The sequence below is a fragment of the Oryctolagus cuniculus genome, chromosome 3, assembly GCF_964237555.1.
Source record: "Oryctolagus cuniculus chromosome 3, mOryCun1.1, whole genome shotgun sequence".
Lineage (NCBI taxonomy): Eukaryota > Metazoa > Chordata > Mammalia > Lagomorpha > Leporidae > Oryctolagus > Oryctolagus cuniculus.
In genome coordinates this window covers 8,112,117-8,130,199 of record NC_091434.1, presented here as the reverse complement: position 1 = coordinate 8,130,199, position 18,083 = coordinate 8,112,117, and the positions used below count along the sequence as shown (strand labels likewise).

General features: G+C 42.7%; 1 protein-coding gene across 2 annotated transcripts in view; it reads left to right on the top strand.

Moving 5' to 3' along the window:
- PSMD1 (proteasome 26S subunit, non-ATPase 1) overlaps positions 1–18,083 on the top strand; it is a 100,720-nt gene that overhangs the window by 13,132 nt on the left and 69,505 nt on the right. For both annotated transcript variants that reach the window (XM_070070077.1, XM_070070078.1), the window contains exons 8-16: positions 3,507–3,567; positions 6,064–6,192; positions 6,963–7,051; positions 7,827–7,905; positions 9,332–9,505; positions 13,412–13,523; positions 14,300–14,496; positions 15,728–15,823; positions 17,194–17,258. In XM_070070077.1, the coding sequence (XP_069926178.1) occupies positions 3,507–3,567; positions 6,064–6,192; positions 6,963–7,051; positions 7,827–7,905; positions 9,332–9,505; positions 13,412–13,523; positions 14,300–14,496; positions 15,728–15,823; positions 17,194–17,258 (1,002 nt within the window). The remainder of the gene's footprint in view (positions 1–3,506; positions 3,568–6,063; positions 6,193–6,962; positions 7,052–7,826; positions 7,906–9,331; positions 9,506–13,411; positions 13,524–14,299; positions 14,497–15,727; positions 15,824–17,193; positions 17,259–18,083) is intronic.

Below are 18,083 nucleotides of genomic sequence, written 5' to 3'. Positions count from 1 at the left end.
TAGTTAGAATAGTCGTAGACGGCATATTCTAAAAATAAATTTAACCCTTAACTTATTTAGGTAGTAAAGTTATTGTGGTCTGTAAAGGCTCTTGTTCTGTTACGCATTATGCAAGGCATAATAAGGAAAGTCAAAGAAGTAGACCCTTCTGGAAAAAAGTAAAAGTGATTCTCTGGTTGAGAGGCCTAGTAGACAGTTTATGTACTATTTAATCAAGTAAATTAAAAATTTCAGATAGGGTCAGTGTTCTAGCTTTTAAATATCTGGGTTGGATAGTTGGCAAGTAAGAAACATTTTCAGCTTTTTGTACTTTTATTAGAATGAAATACATAAATGTCATATGCTGGTATAGTATTTAAAAAATATTTATTTATTTGAAAAACAGAGTTACAGATAGGCGGAGGTGGGGATGGGCAGTGTCTTCCACCCACTGGTTCACTCCCCAGTTGGCCGCAACAGTTGGAGCTACGCCGATCTGAAGCCAGGAGCCAGGAGCTTCTTCTGGGTCTCCCACACAGTGCAGGGGCCCAAGGACTTGGACCATCTTCCACTGCTTTCCCAGGCCATAGCAGAGAGCTGTGTCCAGTAGAGCTCTAGTAGAGCAGCTAGGTCTGGAACCGGTGCCCATATGGGATGCCGGCGCTTCAGGCGGATGCCACAGTGCTAGATTTCATGTATTTCCTTACACATTTGGACCACTTTTTAAAAATGTTTGTGTGTCTTAGTTATGCCTGCTTATTTTCATTCTGAACTTGTCCACTTTAGCAATGAGAGTTCTTCTGAAGAACTTCTCAACCTCTAATACTTTTTTCATTTATTTAGGTTTTCTTTAATTTTCTTCTATTGATTTGTAAGTTTTAGTGCAGAGATTTTATACATTGTTTCTTAAATTTTTTGTATTTTAATTGTATTTCTGATGATAATTTGGTGATATTTTAAGATTTCAATTTCCTGGGGCCAGTGCCGTGACTCACTTGGTTAATCCTCCACCGGCAGCGCCGGCATCCCATATGGGCACCAGGTTCTAGTCCTGGTTGCCCCTCTTCCAGTCCAGATCTCTGCTGTGGCCCGGGAGTGCAGTGGAGGATGGCCCAAGTGCTTGGGCCCCTGTGCCCGTGTGGGAGACCAGGAGGAACCACCTGGCTCCTGGCTTCAGGTCGGCATAGCTCCAGCTGTGGCGGCCATTCGGGGGTGAACCAACGGAAGGAAGACCTTTCTGTGTCTCCCTCTCACTGTCTATAATTCTACCTGTCAAATAAATAAATAAAATCTTAAAAAAAAAAGATTTCAATTTCCAGTTTTTTGTTGCTATTATGTAGACATACAATTTGATTTTTGTATATTAATGTTGAATCCTATAACTTTGTTAAATCACTTATTAGCTTTTATTACATTTTTTAATAGATCTGTTCATAGCCTTTTGTACATAGATAGGAATCGCGTTGTCTGCAAATGGGGAGATGGTTTGACTTCTTCCTTTCTCATCTTTATGCCCTTTCCCCCCCTGTTTTTCTGCATTGGCTAGGAGATCCAGTCATAAAATACAGGTCATGAGAGTGAACACCCTCATCTTGTTGCCAGTCTTAGGAGGATAGCATGTAGTGTCCTCTTTTTTTTTTTTTTTTTTTTTTTTTGACAGAGTGGACAGTGAGAGAGAGAGACAGAGAGAAAGGTCTTCCTTTGCTGTTGGTTCACCCTCCAATGGCCGCCGCGGCTGGCGCGCTGCATCCAGCGCACTGCGCTGATCTGAAGCAAGGAGCCAGGTGCTTCTCCTGGTCTCCCATGTGGGTGCAGGGCCCAAGGACTTGGGCCATCCTCCACTGCCTTCCCGGGCCACAGCAGAGAGCTGGCCTGGAAGAGGGGCAACCGGGATAGAATCCAGTGCCCCGACCGGGACTAGAACCCGGTGTGCCGGCGGCACAGGCAGAGGATTAGCCTATTGAGCCGTGGCGTCAGCCTTAGTTTCCTTTTGATTTAAAAAATGTGCTTTTTGAGGCTGATGCCGTGGTGTAGTGGGCTAAGCCTCCGGCTACTGCACTGGTATCCCTTAAGGGCACCAGTTTGTGTCCAGCTGCTCTTCTTCCAATCCAGCTCTGCTTATGGCTGGGAAAGCAGTGGAGGATGGGCTAAGTGCTTGGGCCCTTGCACCCACATGGGAAATACAGAAACATCTGGCTTCTAGCTTCAGATCAGCTCAGCTCTGGCTGCTGCGGCCGTTTTGGGAGTGAACCAGTGGATAGAGACCTTTCTCTCTGTCTCTCCCTCTCTCTTTCTATAACTCTACCTCTCAGATAAATAAATAAATCTTTAAAATAAAAAACAGTTCTGATTATCTTCTGCTTTCCTCACCTCATTGTGTGTTGTGTTTATTTGCTTGTATGTTTCTTCAGAGTTAATCTTCATTTCTCAAGTGACTTTTTTTCTTCTCTAATATTTTCCTATTTCTGTTCAATTCTGAAATTTTCTAATCCTAATATATATTTTTACATCTTATATCATTTACCTTTTTTGAATTTTATAATAATATTGAATGGGATTTTATTTTTTTTTCAGTGGCTTTTACTGGAATTAGTTTTCTTAAACTTTTTTATTTTACTTATTTGAAAGGCAGAATTAGAGGGAGAGAGAGAGATCTTTCATCCACTGATTGATTCCCCAAAAGCCTACAATGGCGAGGGCTGGGCCAGGCTGAAGCCAGGAGCTTCATCTGAGTCTCCATGTGGTTGCAGGAGCCCAAGAAAGTTAGGGCATCCTCAGCTACTTCCCAGGCCAGTGGCAGTGAGCTGGATTGAAGTGGAGCAGCCAGGACGCAAACGGGCATCCATATGAGATACCAGCATTGCAGGCAGCGGCTCAACCCAGGAGGCCCAGTGCTTTCCTAAACTTTGACATGGCAGGCTTATTTAGGAGAGTTTCTCTAACCTCACTGCTGTCCAGAAGGCCTTCTTCTGTGTTTGTTCAGTATGGAAATGGTGACTGATATTTGAGATGATCTGGCTGTTTCCTTTTCCGCTTTTATCTGGACATTATTTTTTTTATCCCTGCTCTTAATTTGGATTCTCTGCCCAACATTTTCTCCTCGTTATAGTGGGAAGATCTTTTTGTGAGGGACTGTTGACTGCTTAGTTTTAGGAGTTGTTTGCACTCCACCTCTTCACTTAAAACTGGTATTGTGGTTGGTGGTAGTTTTGTCTCCACTTGACAGTATTTTTGGAATAGGAGAGATATCTTGTCATCTGTTTTTGTTGCATTTGTTCAAAGATTTTGCTAGTCTAATTGCTATGCGGTTTTTTTTATAAATTTATTGTGAAGAAACTCAGCTGAGCTGCTTCTATCTGACAGATATCTAAAATCTTATTTTCCTTTCAGTAATACTTACGAAGTACAAATAATTTTCTTGCAGAATATCTAACTTAGATATGCTTCAGCTCTGTGGTGTAAACAAATTGCACATTGTATTCAGAAAGATTTACTTAATTATTGATTGTTGGTTCTGTTCATTTTAGTGACTCAATGGAAACAGAAGAAAAGACAGCCAGTGCACTTACAGCAAAGACACCAGAAGCGGTAAGAGTGCTTTTTGAAGCTAAGAATGCTATTATTTATTTATTTATTTTAATGAGTGACAGAAACAGAAGGAAAGACAGAAAGAGTTATCTTCCATCTGCCTGTTCACTCTACAAATGGCCACGGCAGCCAGACCTGGGCCAGGCCAAAGTCAGGAGCCAGGAACTCCATTCTGATCTCCTACAAAGGTGGCAGGGGCCCAAGTGTATGGCCTGTCTTCCACTGCCTTCCCAGACGCGTCAGCAGGAAGCTGGATCGGAAGCAGAGTAGTCAGGACTCAAATTGGCACTCCATATCATAGTGCTGGGATTGCACCACAATGCCAGCCCCAAGAATACCATTTAACATGTGTTTCATGGTGTATTGTAAATTCTTTTAGAAGAGTTAAAGCTTGATACTAGCGTAATTTTATAAAAATTGATTTTCTGAAAAAGTACATTTTTTTTTTAAGATTAATTTATGGGCCAGCATTGTGGCATAGCAGGATAAACCACTGCCTACAGCACTGGTATCCTACATGGATGCTGATTCAAGTACTTAGCCCCTGCAATAAAAAAATGAAATTTTTGTTTGAAAGGCAGAGTTGGGGCCAGCACTGTGGCACAGCGAGTTAAAGCCCTGGCCTGAAGCACCGGCATCCCATATGGGCACCTGTTCGAGTCCCAGCTACTCCTCTTCCAATCCCGACAGTAGAAGATAGCCCAAGTCCTTCAGCCCCTGCACCCAGACGGGAGACCTGGAAGAAATTCCTGGCTCCTGGCTTTAGATCATCGCAGCTCCGGCTGTTGTAGCCATCTGGGGAGTGAACCAGCAGATGGAAGACTTCTCTCTGTCTCTACCTCTCTCTGTAACTCTGTATTTCAAATAAATAAAAAATAAATCTTCAAAAAAAAAAAGTTAGAGAGACGGAGACAGAGAGATCATCCATCTGCTGATTCACTCTTCAAATGGCCACAACAGCTGGGCCTAGGCCAGGCTGAAGCCAGGAGTTTCTTTTGGGGTCTCCCACATAAGTGCAGGGCCTCAGGCACTTGGGCTGTTTTTCCCTCCTTTCCCAGGTGGATTAACAGAGAGCTGGATTGGAAATAGAGCAGCTAGCACTTGAAATGATGCCCTTATCGGATGCCAGCGGCATTACAAGTAACAGCTTAACCCACTACACCATGCCGCTAGCTCCTGAAAAAGTAAAACTTTCAAGGTAGGTCTTTGGAGCCAGCTTTTTGGCACAGCAGATTCAGCTGCTGCCAGGATGTCAGCATCCCTAATCAGAGCACCAGTTAGAGACCCGGCTGCTACACTTCTGATCCAGCTCCCGGCTATGTACCTGGGAAAGCAGTAGGAGGTCCAAGTGCTTGTGGGGGACCTGAATGGAGTTCCAGGCTCCTGATGCAGCCCTGTCCATTACAGCCATCTGGGGAGTGAACTGGCAGAGGGAAGATTTCTCTTTATCTCTGTCAGTCTGCCATTCAAATACATAAATATTTTTTTTAAATGGATCCAGAAAAGCATTTAGAAGAAATCGAATCTTTATAGATCCTTACCAAAGACTAATTTTCTGTTCATAATTACTTCAAATTACCTATCACAAGGTGACAAAAAGGTATGATTCGACAAGTGGCAATCATATGGGGAGCAGGTTAGCTGCTTGCTTGTTTGTGATGCACGTGGTGTATCGAAGGGTGGGGTCAGTGTTACAGCGCTGGTCTGTTGAATGTGAATGCTCCTTCCCTTAAGCCTTAAGACTTGTGGTTTCAGATGTCAGCTAGGTAAACTTCCACTGTTGTTCACCTGAATGGAGAGTTGTGTGGGGGCTTGCTAGTTCATTAGATCATATGTGTTCATGAACGATATTTCAGTTCTTTCAGTATTAAGTAAGAAATTTCTCATCTAAATGCAAGGTGTCCGGCGCGTAACAAATCTTCCCAGGCAGACGAATCAATTAATTCACAGGCTTTTATTGGGGTTCTGCTCCCGGGCAAGGTTCACCGGTCCCAATAGAGCAACAGAGCGGGGGCTGGAGAAGTCGCGTGTCAGAGATTGGGAGAGCTCCTTTTATAGATGCAGGGCATGGGGGTTAAAGTTTGAGGCAGGTCTGATCCTCATGGGTTGACCTTTAGGCACCCGAAGGGACCTTGACAAGGACTTTTCTTCCCTGGAAGTACAGGTGGGGACTCTGCATTCCCGGAAGCTTAGGCCTTCCGTCCTTGTGGGTCTCAGAGCTACCACTAAAGCATATGTTGTGAGAAGTAATTTTCCTGCATGTCATTGGTTATTATTATTTTCTAGTTTTTTTTTTCATTATTAGAAACATTTGACATTGGAGATCATTCCTCTCAAATAAATGATAATTGAGTTTCTGGATCTCTGAAAATATGAGTTTTGTTATGTATATGATTGTTTGATCTTCACTGATTTATGGCTAATGAAATGAATTTGGCTTAGTGGATTTCAGAAATACATGAATTTTCACTCTTTCTTGTTTGTTTATTTTGTCAGAGTCCAGAACCCAAGGACCAGACTTTGAAAATGATTAAAATTTTGAGTGGTGAAATGGCTATTGAATTACATCTGCAGTTCTTGATACGAAACAATAACACAGACCTAATGATTCTAAAAAACACAAAGGTAGGAAATTCATGTATAATGGAGGTTTCTTTCCTCACGTTTATTTATATTTATTGTTTGTTGAAAACTTGATTTATTTCATTCCTGATTGAGGACATAAGTATTTAGCCTGCATTTGTTGGAAAGGAAATGGAAAGTTAAACTGTTCAGAAACCAAAGAATAGAAAATCTGCTGTTTAAATTCCCACATAAAATCTGCTATTGACCTCAAGTTAAGACTGCAAATAGAACTCTTACTTGATTTACTTGGGTTCTTTTTTTGCTTTTGTTTTTAAAGATTTATTTATTTGAAAGGTAGCGTTACAGAAAGAAGGAGAGGGAGAAACAGACATGTCTTCTATCCACTGGTTTACTCCCCAAATGGCCACAATGACTGGGCTGGGCCAGGCCAAAGCCGGTAGCCAAGAGTTCCTTCCGGGTGTCCTGTGCGGGTGCAGAGGCACAAGCACTTGGGCATCCTTCACTGCTCTCCCAAGCACGTTATCAGGGAGCTGGATCGGAATTGGAGCAGCTGGGACCCACATCAGCACCCATACAAGCCTACAGGCACAGGCTTGACCTGCTGCACCACCATGAAGGCTTTGAATGGCTTATTGCTATAAGCTGGCTCTTTTAGTCTTCATGATGTATTGCCAAGATCCATGTTTTAGCTTTCAGTTCAGTTTGTTCATGTTTTCACCACAGAGTAAGGTATCTGAGTGTGTGTGTGTGTGTGTGTGTGTGTGTGTGTATATGCATGTTTGATAAAAAATTGGTGTTTGTTTTTGTAGGATGCAGTACGGAATTCTGTATGTCACACAGCAACTGTTATAGCAAACTCTTTTATGCACTGTGGGACTACCAGTGACCAGTTTCTTAGGTAAATGTACTTGGAAATTTCCGCTTGTGTTTAAAACCATCTTTAAAGAGACTGTTGATATGTTACATGATTGGTGAGAGTTTCTTTGTTGACCGGTCTTGAATTGTAATATTGCTCTTTTACATATTTAGGAGTCAAATATGCCTGCTTGTTTCAGGCAGAATTTCTCTTTATTAGTTGGCTTGACCATAGGCATTTGAGGGAAATGGATTTAGCTCTTAAAATGTAATAGTTTTGCTTTTGTTCATAGTGAAATTATATATTATATATTATACATTTAAAAAATCCTCAGTATTAAGAATAACAGGTCATAAAATGGGTTTTACAGTAACTTGATCCACAAAGTAAAATTATTTGAAATGGTTAAAGGTAATATTTTGGGGATTTTGTTTTTTTTTAAAGATTAATTTATTTAAAGTCAGAGTTACAGAGAGAGGGAGAAACAGAAAGAGGTCTTCCGTCCACTGGCTCACTCCCCAAGTGGCTGCAAGGAAACCATGAGCCAGGATCTTCTTCCCAGTCTGCCACATGGGGGAAGGGGCCCAAGCACTTAGGCCATCTTCCCCTGCTTTTCCCAGGCCAGTAGCAGGGACTGGATCAGAAGTGGAGCAGCCAGGACTCAAACCAGCACTTATGTGGGATGCCAGCATTGCAGGCAGCAGCTTTTCCCACTACACCACAACAACAGCCCCTGTTTTGTTTTTAAATTTTCATGTTTAAAAGTTTTATGTAATTTTTCTGTTTTAATAGTATCATTAAGTATTTTTTCTTACAGAGATAACTTGGAGTGGTTGGCCAGAGCCACTAACTGGGCAAAATTTACTGCCACAGCCAGTTTGGGTGTAATTCATAAGGTAATTCATCCTGATCAGTGGAAAGCAGCGTTAGAAACAGAAGACTGTCTAAGCCATTTTGCAGAAGATGAATTTAAATGTTGTTTTCATGGTCTAAGATGAATTCAGGAAAATGTTACAAAGTAAAGGGAAAAAAAAAGCATGTTCAAAGTGTGTTGAGGTTGATTCGTTTCTGAGAGGAGGAGCGTGGTGGGGGCAAGAGGCGCGGAGTCACCACACAGACCCTGGGAGTCGGGTGAAAGTGGGCCAGAGGGGAGCAGCCCAGACTCGTTTATTTCAGTTGCTACAGCTGCTTATATAGCCAAGGCAGCCAATCTGGTCAAGGGGCGGTCTATGCCCTAAACAAAGCCATCCAATCACAGCCTGTTGCCAGGCAGTTTCTGAAACCATCCAATCACGGCCTGCTGTCAGTCAGGCTCTGTTGTCAGGTGGGATTCAAAGCCATTCCTGAGTAACTGACGCTTACTTGCCAGCAGCCATCTTGGCATGGCCTTCTCATTCCACCGCATGTTCATAGTCTTTTTGTTTTGTTTTGTTTTTTTAAGATTTTATTTATTTATTTGAAAGTCAAAGTTTTACAGAGAGAGAGTGAGCTTCCATTGCCTGGCTTACCCCCCAGAGAGCTACAGTGGCCATGGCTGAGCCAGGCTGAAGCCAGGAGCTTCATCTGGGTCTCTCTTGAGAGTAGGGGCCCAAACAGTTGGGTCATCTTCTGCTGCTTTCTCAGGCCATTAGCAAGGAGCTGGATCTGAAGTGGGACAGTCAGGACATGAACTGGTGCCCATGTAGGGTGCCTGCATCACAGGCAGTGGCTTTACCTGCTATACCACAACATTGGTGCCCTCATAGTTTGTTTGTTTATTTATTTATTTATTTATTTATTTATGTTTTGACAGGCAGAGTGGACAGTGAGAGAGAGAGAGACAGAGAGAAAGGTCTTCCTTTGCCGTTGGTTCACCCTCCAGTGGCCGCCATGGCTGGCAGGCTGCGGCCGGCGCACCGCGCTGATCCGATGGCAGGAGCCAGGTGCTTCTCCTGGTCTCCCATGGGGTGCAGGGCCCAAGTACTTGGGCCATCCTCCACTGCACTCCCTTGCCGCAGCAGAGAGCTGGCCTGGAAGAGGGGCAACCGGGACAGAATCCAGTGCCCCGACCGGGACTAGAACCCAGTGTGCCGGCGCCGCAAGGCAGAGAATTAGCCTAGTGAGCCGCGGCGCCGGCCAGCCCTCAATAGTTTTTCTAATCAGCATGTTCATGTTCTCTAAAAGCCTTTCTCTCACTTGAATGATTAAGTTGTATGGGAGAGAGCCCCACTAGCACCTCTTTAAAAGACAAGTGAACTTACGAAGAAAGGCAGTAATCATAAAAATTGTGACGTCTTTTTTCTCCCTTCTCCATACTGTTATCTTTGTGGCTCAAATTTACAGGGTCATGAAAAGGAAGCGTTACAGTTAATGGCGACATACCTTCCCAAGGACACTTCTCCTGGATCAGCCTATCAGGAAGGTGGAGGTCTCTATGCATTGGGTCTCATTCATGCCAATCATGGTGGTGATATAATTGACTATCTGCTTAATCAGCTTAAGAATGCCAGCAATGATGTAAGTATTGAAATAGAAAACTAAATTTCCATTACTTAAAAGTCCAAGAAAATATGACATTTACCAAAGTATTTTAATGAATAGAGATTTTGTAGGACTTTGGAATATACAAAACAGTACTATTCTCTTAAAGCTGTTGTGTTTTTTAAGATAATTTTATTTCCTTCTCTATAAGCTAAAATTGTGATTCTTGGTCCTTTAAACCCCATGTAAAATAGACATCTTGGAATGTTATAACTGTGTGACTTTGGTTATGTAGTCCAACCCTATCATTGTACTGGAAACTAGCCCTCAAAATTACACATACTCTCTTAGAAATAAAAATTTTTGTTTTTTGAATTTTTTTCCTGAAATTTTTACTTACTGAGAAGCAGAGAATGAGTTCCCATCCTCTAATTTATTCCTCAGGTGCCTCAGATGGGCAGGTTTGGCCCAGGGCCTGAGATAGGAGCTGGAATACAATCTAGATCTTCCACATAGATAGCAGGAACCGAGTTCCTTGAGCTGTCATAGCTGCTGCCCCCAGTCTGCATTGGTAGGAAACCGGAATCAGGATTCCTGCCTGGGAATCAAACCCAGGTTTGATTTGTGGAATGCAAGTGCCTTAAATAGCAGCTTAATTTTCTTTCTTTCCTTTTTTTTTTTTTTTTTTTTTTTTTTAAATATAAGTCTTTTGGAAAAGCTTATTAAGCAACCTTGTCCTTAACTTTAGGGAACCTTAAATAGGATGTTAGACTTTAATTTCCATGTTTGAGTAAACTCTTTTAGAAGACTTATCAGGTGAGCAATTAAGTGAACTAGAAAACCTTATCCTCATATTTTAGTGAAAAGATGGAAGCCAGTAGGATGGTCTGTCTCGGCTAATCTACCTCTCATTAATCATGTGTGTATGGACGCACATCTTTTATTTCCTCTGGTCTTAGGTAAACATTTTATTTCTCTCTTAAAATTTATTTATTTGAAAATCAAGAGTTAAAGGGGCTGGTGCTGTGCTGTAGCAAGTTAAGCTGCTGCCTGTAGCAGCCTGTAGCACCAGCATCCTACATGGGTGCCAGTTGGATTCTCAGCAGCTCCCTGCTAATGTGCCTGGGAAAAGCAGCAGAAGATGGCCTGAGTGCTTGGGCTCCTGCACCTGTGTGGGATACCCAGCAGAAGCTCCTGGCTCCTGGCTTAGGTCTAGCCCTGCTCCGGATGTAGAGGCTGTCTGGGGAATGAACCCGCGGATAGATTTCTCTTTCACTCCCTCTCCCTCTCTAACTCTGCCTTTCAAATAAAATAAATAAATCTTTTAAGACAAAATAAAGAGTTAAATAGAGGGAAAGAGAGAGAGGGAGATCTTTCATCTGCTGGTTTACTTCCCAGATAGCCACACGGCCAGGGCTGGTCAGGCCAAAGCCAGGAGCTTGGAACTCCATCCGGGTTTTCCACGTGTGTGGCAGGGACCCAAGCATGTGGGCCATTTTCTGCAGCTTTTCTCAGGCCGTTAGCAGAGAGCTGGGTTAGAAGTGGAGCATCTGGGACACAAAATGGCATTCATATGGGATGCCGGTGTCATAGACAGGTGGTGGTGGCTTTACCCAGTATGCACCACACTGGCTCCTAGTTCTCTAAAAGCCTTTCTCTCACTTGAATGATTAAGTTGTATGGGAGTGTATGTTCACACTGGCTCCTAGCTTCGTGTTTTTTTTTTTTGTTTGTTTGTTTGTTTTTAGATTTATTTATTTGAAAGAGTTACAGATAGGCAGAGGTAGAAAGAAAGAGATCTTTCATCTGCTGGTTAACTCCCCAAATGGCCACAATGGCCAGAGCTGGGCCAATCCGAAGCCAGGAGCCAGGAGTTTCTTCTGGGTCTCCCACATGGGTGCAGGGGCCCAAGCTCGTGGGCCCTCTTATAATGCTCTCCCAGGCCATAGCAGAGAGCTAGATCTGAAGTGGAGCAGCTGGGTCTGGAACTGGTGCCTATATGGGATGCTGGCACTACAGGCAGCAGCTTTACCCGTTATGCCACAGCACCGGCCCCCAGCGTTTTCTTAATAGACAGGATTTATGGTTACAAAAAGCAACAGCAGTTGACAGCAATAGAAGCCTCCTTTGACAGTTTAAATGAGGAATTTATTGGCAGTAGCTTTTTTTTTTTTTTTTTTTTAAATTATTTTTAATTATTTGAAAGGCAGAGTTACAGAGAGAGGTGGGGAAGATAGAGATCTTCCATCCACTGGTTTGCTCCCCAAATGGCCACAGTGGCCAGGACTGGGCCAGACTAAAGCCAGGAGCCAGGACTTTCATCTGAGTCAGGCCCAAGCACTTAGGTCATCTGCTGCTTTCCCAGGCGCATCAGCAGGGATCTGCATCAGAAGTGGAGCAGCCAGGACTCAGTCAGCACCTATATGGAATGTTGGCATTGCAGGCAGTGGCTTATAATTAGTGGAAAAGCTGATGAACAAAGTTTAATAGCCAAGGAATCTCCAAAGATCTAAATAATATGAATGATTAAAATATTCTCTTTGGGGCCATACTGTCAGGATGAATGAAACAGGTTTTTTTTGTTTGTTTGTTTTTAAATTTTTATTTATTTGAGAGGGAGAGGGAGAGGTCTTCCATCTGCTGCTTTACTATACCAGATGGCCCAACAGCCAGGGCTGGGCCAGGCTAGACAGGGACCAGGAGCTTCTTCCAGGTCCCCCACACGGGTGTGAGGGACCCAGTCACTTGGGCCGTCTTCCACTGCTTTCCCAGGCTTTAGCAGGGAGCTGGATCAGAAGTAGAGCAGCTGGGAATGAAACCTACATGCATATAGGATGCCAGTATTGTAGGTGAAGGTCTAACCCATCAGACCACAATGCCTGCCCCTACTACTTTCTTTCTTTTTTTTTTTTTTTGACAGGCAGAGTGGACAGTGAGAGAGAGAGACAGAGAGAAAGGTCTTCCTTTTGCCGTTGGTTCACCCTCCAATGGCCACCGCGGCCAGCGCGCTGCGGCCGGCGCAACTCGCTGATCTGATGGCAGGAGCCAGGAGCCAGGTGCTTTTCCTGGTCTCCCATGGGGTGCAGGGCCCAAGCACCTGGGCCATCCTCCACTGCACTCCCTGGCCACAGCAGAGGGCTGGCCTGGAAGAGGGGCAACCGGGACAGAATCCGGCGCCCCGACCGGGACTAGAACCCGGTGTGCCGGCGCCGCTAGGCGGAGGATTAGCCTAGTGAGCCGCGGCGCCGGCCTCCTACTACTTTCTTGACACCTGTATTTCACCTCTTTCCTCTGTCTTGAGTGTCTTCCTCTTTACTGCTTCCTCCCTCTCAGCCCAAAAGCATACTCAGTCTCATATACCATAAAAAAAAAAAGCTTATCCTTGAATCTTGAATCTCCCTTAGTTATTGTCCAGTCTTTTCCTTGTCACTTAGTTTTGTTTTGTTTTAATATTTATTTATCTGTTCAAAAAGCAGAATGACAGAGAGAGAGAGAGAGAGAGATCTTCCATTAATTGGCTCGCTTCACCAGTGCCTGCAATGGCTGGGACTGTGCCAGGCCAAAGCTTGAAACTTCATCCGTGTCTCCTAGTGGGTTGCAAGGACCCACATATTTGAGCCATCATCCACTGCTTTCCCAAGCATATTAGGAGGAAGCTGGATCAGAAATGGAGTAGCCGGGACTTTAAGAGAATTGTTCTCTCTATCCACTTTGTTGTCTCTCATTCACTTCACAAACTCAATGTTATTTTGTATTTGCAAGCGTTATTATTTTGAAACTAAACTTGCTGAGTTTACCACTAGCCTGATTTTCAAATCCTTTGCTTATTCTCACTGAGCCAGTCTCTACATATTTAATATCAAATTATATCTTGAAATTAGGATAAGGCTTACAGTTTAAGTACAGGGTACCAAATCTCTGGGATCACTGCTTTTCCCTTAGATTGTTCGACATGGTGGCAGTCTGGGCCTTGGTTTGGCTGCCATGGGAACCGCACGCCAGGATGTGTACGATTTGCTAAAAACAAACCTTTATCAGGATGATGCTGTAACAGGTAAGCATTCCTTTCTAAAGACAACTAACCAGGATTAATTTATATGACTTCAATATAGTCATACCTTGGGATCTGAAAATGAGTGTTTCTAGGACACACACTCCCCCACGCAGGTACCAAAATTGGAGGGTGCTCATGTCTTAGAATTATGTGTAACCTACACTTACTCGCCTATATGCTTTAAGTCATCTCTAGATTACTAAAAATGGTTAGTACAGTATAAACGCTATGTAGTTATTATATATTGTATTGTTTAGAGAGTAATGACAGGGAAGAAAAGGTTGTACTTTGCACAGATGCAACTTTTCCCCCAAATCCTTCAGTCTTAAGGAATTTTACTTGAAGAAGAAGTGGATTTTGTCCCATTTGTGAGACTATCTTAGAAAAATGTGTTTTGAGATATACAAGCTTTCTAAAATGATACACACCTTGTATGTCTCCTTTATAACTGAATTGCAAATTGCAGTTTATTAGCGTGACCTGCTTGGATCATGTGCCCGTTTTTTATTATTTAATGATAATGTTGAAAAAGTGTTGTTATAATGTCTCCTTTGAAATCACTCTAGGGTTTGTACATTCAGTCAGGCTTAAAAGAAAAACAGCTTTGTACTCCTCACATAGTATCCTCTTTTTTATTAGATGGTTTGAAAAAATACTGTTAGAAACAATGATTGTTTTAATAGTTGTTGCTAATAGGTGACCTTTTTATTGGATGTGTTTTATTGACTTTACAAACATAACTCTTGTTCATTAAGGTTTTATTCTTTACTTGCTAGGAGAAGCAGCTGGCCTGGCCCTAGGTTTGGTTATGTTGGGCTCTAAGAATGCTCAGGCTATTGAGGATATGGTGGGCTACGCACAAGAAACTCAACATGAGAAGATTCTGCGTGGGCTTGCTGTTGGAATTGCATTAGTGATGTATGGGAGGATGGAAGAGGCCGACGCTCTCATTGAGTCTCTGTGTCGTGATAAGGTGAAGGCACATTTGTCTGCTTCTCCCTTGCACCCTTTACTCTCTAGTTCCCTCCAGCATGTGAAAAACATTTACCTGCAGTAGGAATTCTGGTTTCAGCAGAATCCCTGATAATATTTTTCCATAAAACTCACAAGATACATAATGGAATGTAAGAAAGGAAAATACTGATTAGAAAAGATACATGAGAGTAATTTTGGATTTTAAATTGAGCCACAGCTTCAGATCAGTATTCAGATAGGCAGATCCAGAAAAGTTTTTCAGGAATTTGCAAGTTGATTTATTTTAGGAATAATGTTTTTGGGATGATTTCATAACTGTTTATAAGATACAAAGCTTGCCGGCGCCGCAGCTCACTAGGCTAATCCTCCGCCTTGTGGCACCGGCACACCAGGGTCTAGTCCCAGTTGGGGCGCCGGATTCTGTCCCAGTTGCCCCTCTTCCAGGCCAGCTCTCTGCTGTGGCCAGGGAGTGCAGTGGAGGATGGCCCAAGTACTTGGGCCCTGCACCCCATGGGAGACCAGGAGAGCACCTGGCTCCTGCCATCGGATCAGCGCAGTGTGGCGGCCTCAGCGTGCCGGCCGCGGCAGCCACTGGAGGGTGAACCAACGGCAAAGGAAGACCTTTCTCTCTGTCTCTCTCTCTCACTGTCCACTCTGCCTGTCAAAAAAAAAAAAAAAAAAAAAAAGAAAGATACAAAGCTTATTGCACTATTCTTTCATCAGAAAACAGCGCCAGTCTCTCTGCTTACTTGAGTGATTTTTCTTCTCATTGCCTATTGTTTCGTTTTGATAGTGGTATTGTATATAGTAGGTAGTAAGTAATACTGTCCTTTATAGTCTGATAAAAAGAACCACCACAGTAATTTATTGATAAAATTCATTAAATTAACAGTTTCATGTCTCTTTCCCCTTAATTCTGAGTGCCCAGGAATTAAATAATAAGGTAAAAGTATATTCAGATGTGGAATTAGAAATCAACTTCTTTGTGGTTTGATGAGTAAAAGTTGGCAGCAGTAGGGTAGTGGACATTGTTATGTATTTGTCCGCTTCCTGCAAAGTATGAGGCAGTACAGACAGACGTACATACTGCGTAGAATATTGGAAGTGAAGAGCAGTTCATTCCTTTGTATTGGATTTTGTTTCCCCGTTCGTTTAGAAAGCTACCAACCTCAAAAGAGATTGACTTGAGTTTGTAAGTTGATGGTTGATGTTGAGTCATTCTTTCTTAGGATCCAATTCTTCGACGTTCTGGAATGTATACCGTAGCCATGGCTTATTGTGGCTCTGGTAACAACAAGGCTATTCGACGCCTGCTGCATGTTGCTGTAAGTACCTGACCTTTCTGAAGGACAAAGTTGAAGGGAAGGTTTGCAGATGAATACCGCACCCATAGCACATAACCACCAACGGTGATCTAGGTGAAGATTCTCAGTCACTGGATACAACAGGCCATGACTTAGCACTAAGCTCACGCAGCTTGTCAGGACAGGGTAACATATATCACTATGAATCAGCTTTTTTTTTTTAAAGGCTATCTTTTTTCTTTTAAAGATTCATTATTTATTTGAAAGGCAGAGTTACAGAGAGAGAGGGAGGAGGAGAGAGAAAGAGAGAGAGATCTTCCATCTATTGGTTCATTCCCCAAATGGTTGCAACAGCCAGGGCTGGGCCAGGCTGAAGCTAGAAGATTCTTCCGGGTCTCCCACATGGGTGGCAGGGACCCAAGCACTTGGGCCATCTTCTGTTACTTTCCCAGGCACAATAGCAGGGAACCAAGTCAGAAATGAAGCAGTCAGGACTTGAACCAGTGCCAATATGGGATGCGGTGTCATAGGCAGTGGCTTAATCCACTAGTCAGGTATAACTTCCAAAACACTGCATGGGGCATTCTCGCTTGTAAGGGGTAGGAGACCATGTGAGGATGTGACCCACTCTGAACAACAGCAATAGCTGTTTTTACAGCCAGTGACGTTAGCGTCCAGGTACTCCTGAGGGACATGCTCTATCACAGGGCACATGCAAGTGTTTGCATTGTGCTTGAGTTTAGAACATATTTTTTTGGAAATAACATTTAAGGAATGGTTGGATTTTAAGGCTAGCTCACAAAGACTGTAATGCAGTTGCAATAATTTTTTTATTTGACAGGCAGAATTACAGAGAGAAGGGGGCTGAGAAGGAGAGAGAGAGGTCTTCCATCTGTTGGTTCACTCCCCAAATGACCACAATGGCTGGGGCAGGGTCAGACCAAAGCCAGGAGATTGCTCCAGATCTCCCATGTGGGTGCAGGGGCCTAAGCATTTGGTCTGGACTCCACTGCTTTCCCAGGCACATTATCAAGGAGCTGGAATAGAAGTGGAACAACTGGGACCCAAACCAGCACCCATATGGGATGCCAGTATCAGGCAGTGGCTTTACCCACTGTGCCACAATGCCAGCCCTTGCAGTTGAAATAATTCAAGAGGTAGTACTAAATCTTAGCCTTTGTCAAACTTTAAAGGCTTCTAAGTCCTGAAATGCAATTCACACATGACTTTCTAAATTGGAGACATTTTTAATGTGTCTTTGTTGTAGAAAAATTTACTATAGTGAACTAAGGTGTCTATAGTGATGTTATTATGTGCATACAGTGAGAGGATGGACATTTTAGTAAGAATATTAGTGAAAATAAAATAATCATCTTAAACTTTCCCCCCAGGTAAGCGATGTCAATGATGATGTCAGGAGGGCAGCAGTAGAATCACTTGGGTTCATTTTATTCAGGTAATAATTTATATTCTGTTTTCTTTTGTATTCATTAAACAGAAACTAAATATTGAGGAATATATCTAGGTTCAGAGTAAGAACCATTTAGCAATAAGAATTATGTTATGGGGTTCTGAGAACCTATTTGAGAAGTAGTAAATTGACTTAATTCTTACAAGTTTTGTATTTTTTTATAACATTCTCCTTTTTTAATTTTTAAGTCCATATAACACCTCCAGTACTCTTCTTGTATATTTTGATATTTCAGTTGTACAGTTCCGGTGTCTTTGGTAAGAGTAAAAGGTTCATGAATAAAAGATATTAGGCCTTCTTTAAACGCAAAAGCGTGGAAGTTTTGCAGATTAAAAACAAATTACTTTGGACTTGTAGATGTGGAGAAGCCCTTCACACTAAACAGGTGCTTCCTAGGTCGACTGCTGGCTCAGCCTCTCATCAGCTGTGTAACTTGGTAGCTTAACCTCTTTGAGTCTCAGCTTCCTCAACTGTAAAGTGGGCATGGCAATAGTATGTATTTGAAAAGATAGGGTTTTTGGACAGCTAAGTGAATGGCTATAACTTATGCCCTTAGAGCAGTGTCTGACTCTAGTAAGCACCCTCTGAGTATTAGTGGTAATAATTGTAGTTGTGGTGGTGTTGGTGGAGTTAGAGGTAATGCTTCCTCTAGGAGTTCTAGTACTGTCTGCCTAACTCCAGTTTCAGACATTAATGTTCTTTGAGCTAAAATAGTTTCCCTTCTTTCTTTTTTTAAAGTTTATTTATTTTATTTACTTGAAAGGCAGAGTAACAGAGAGGATAAAGAGAAAGAGATCTTCCATCCACTGA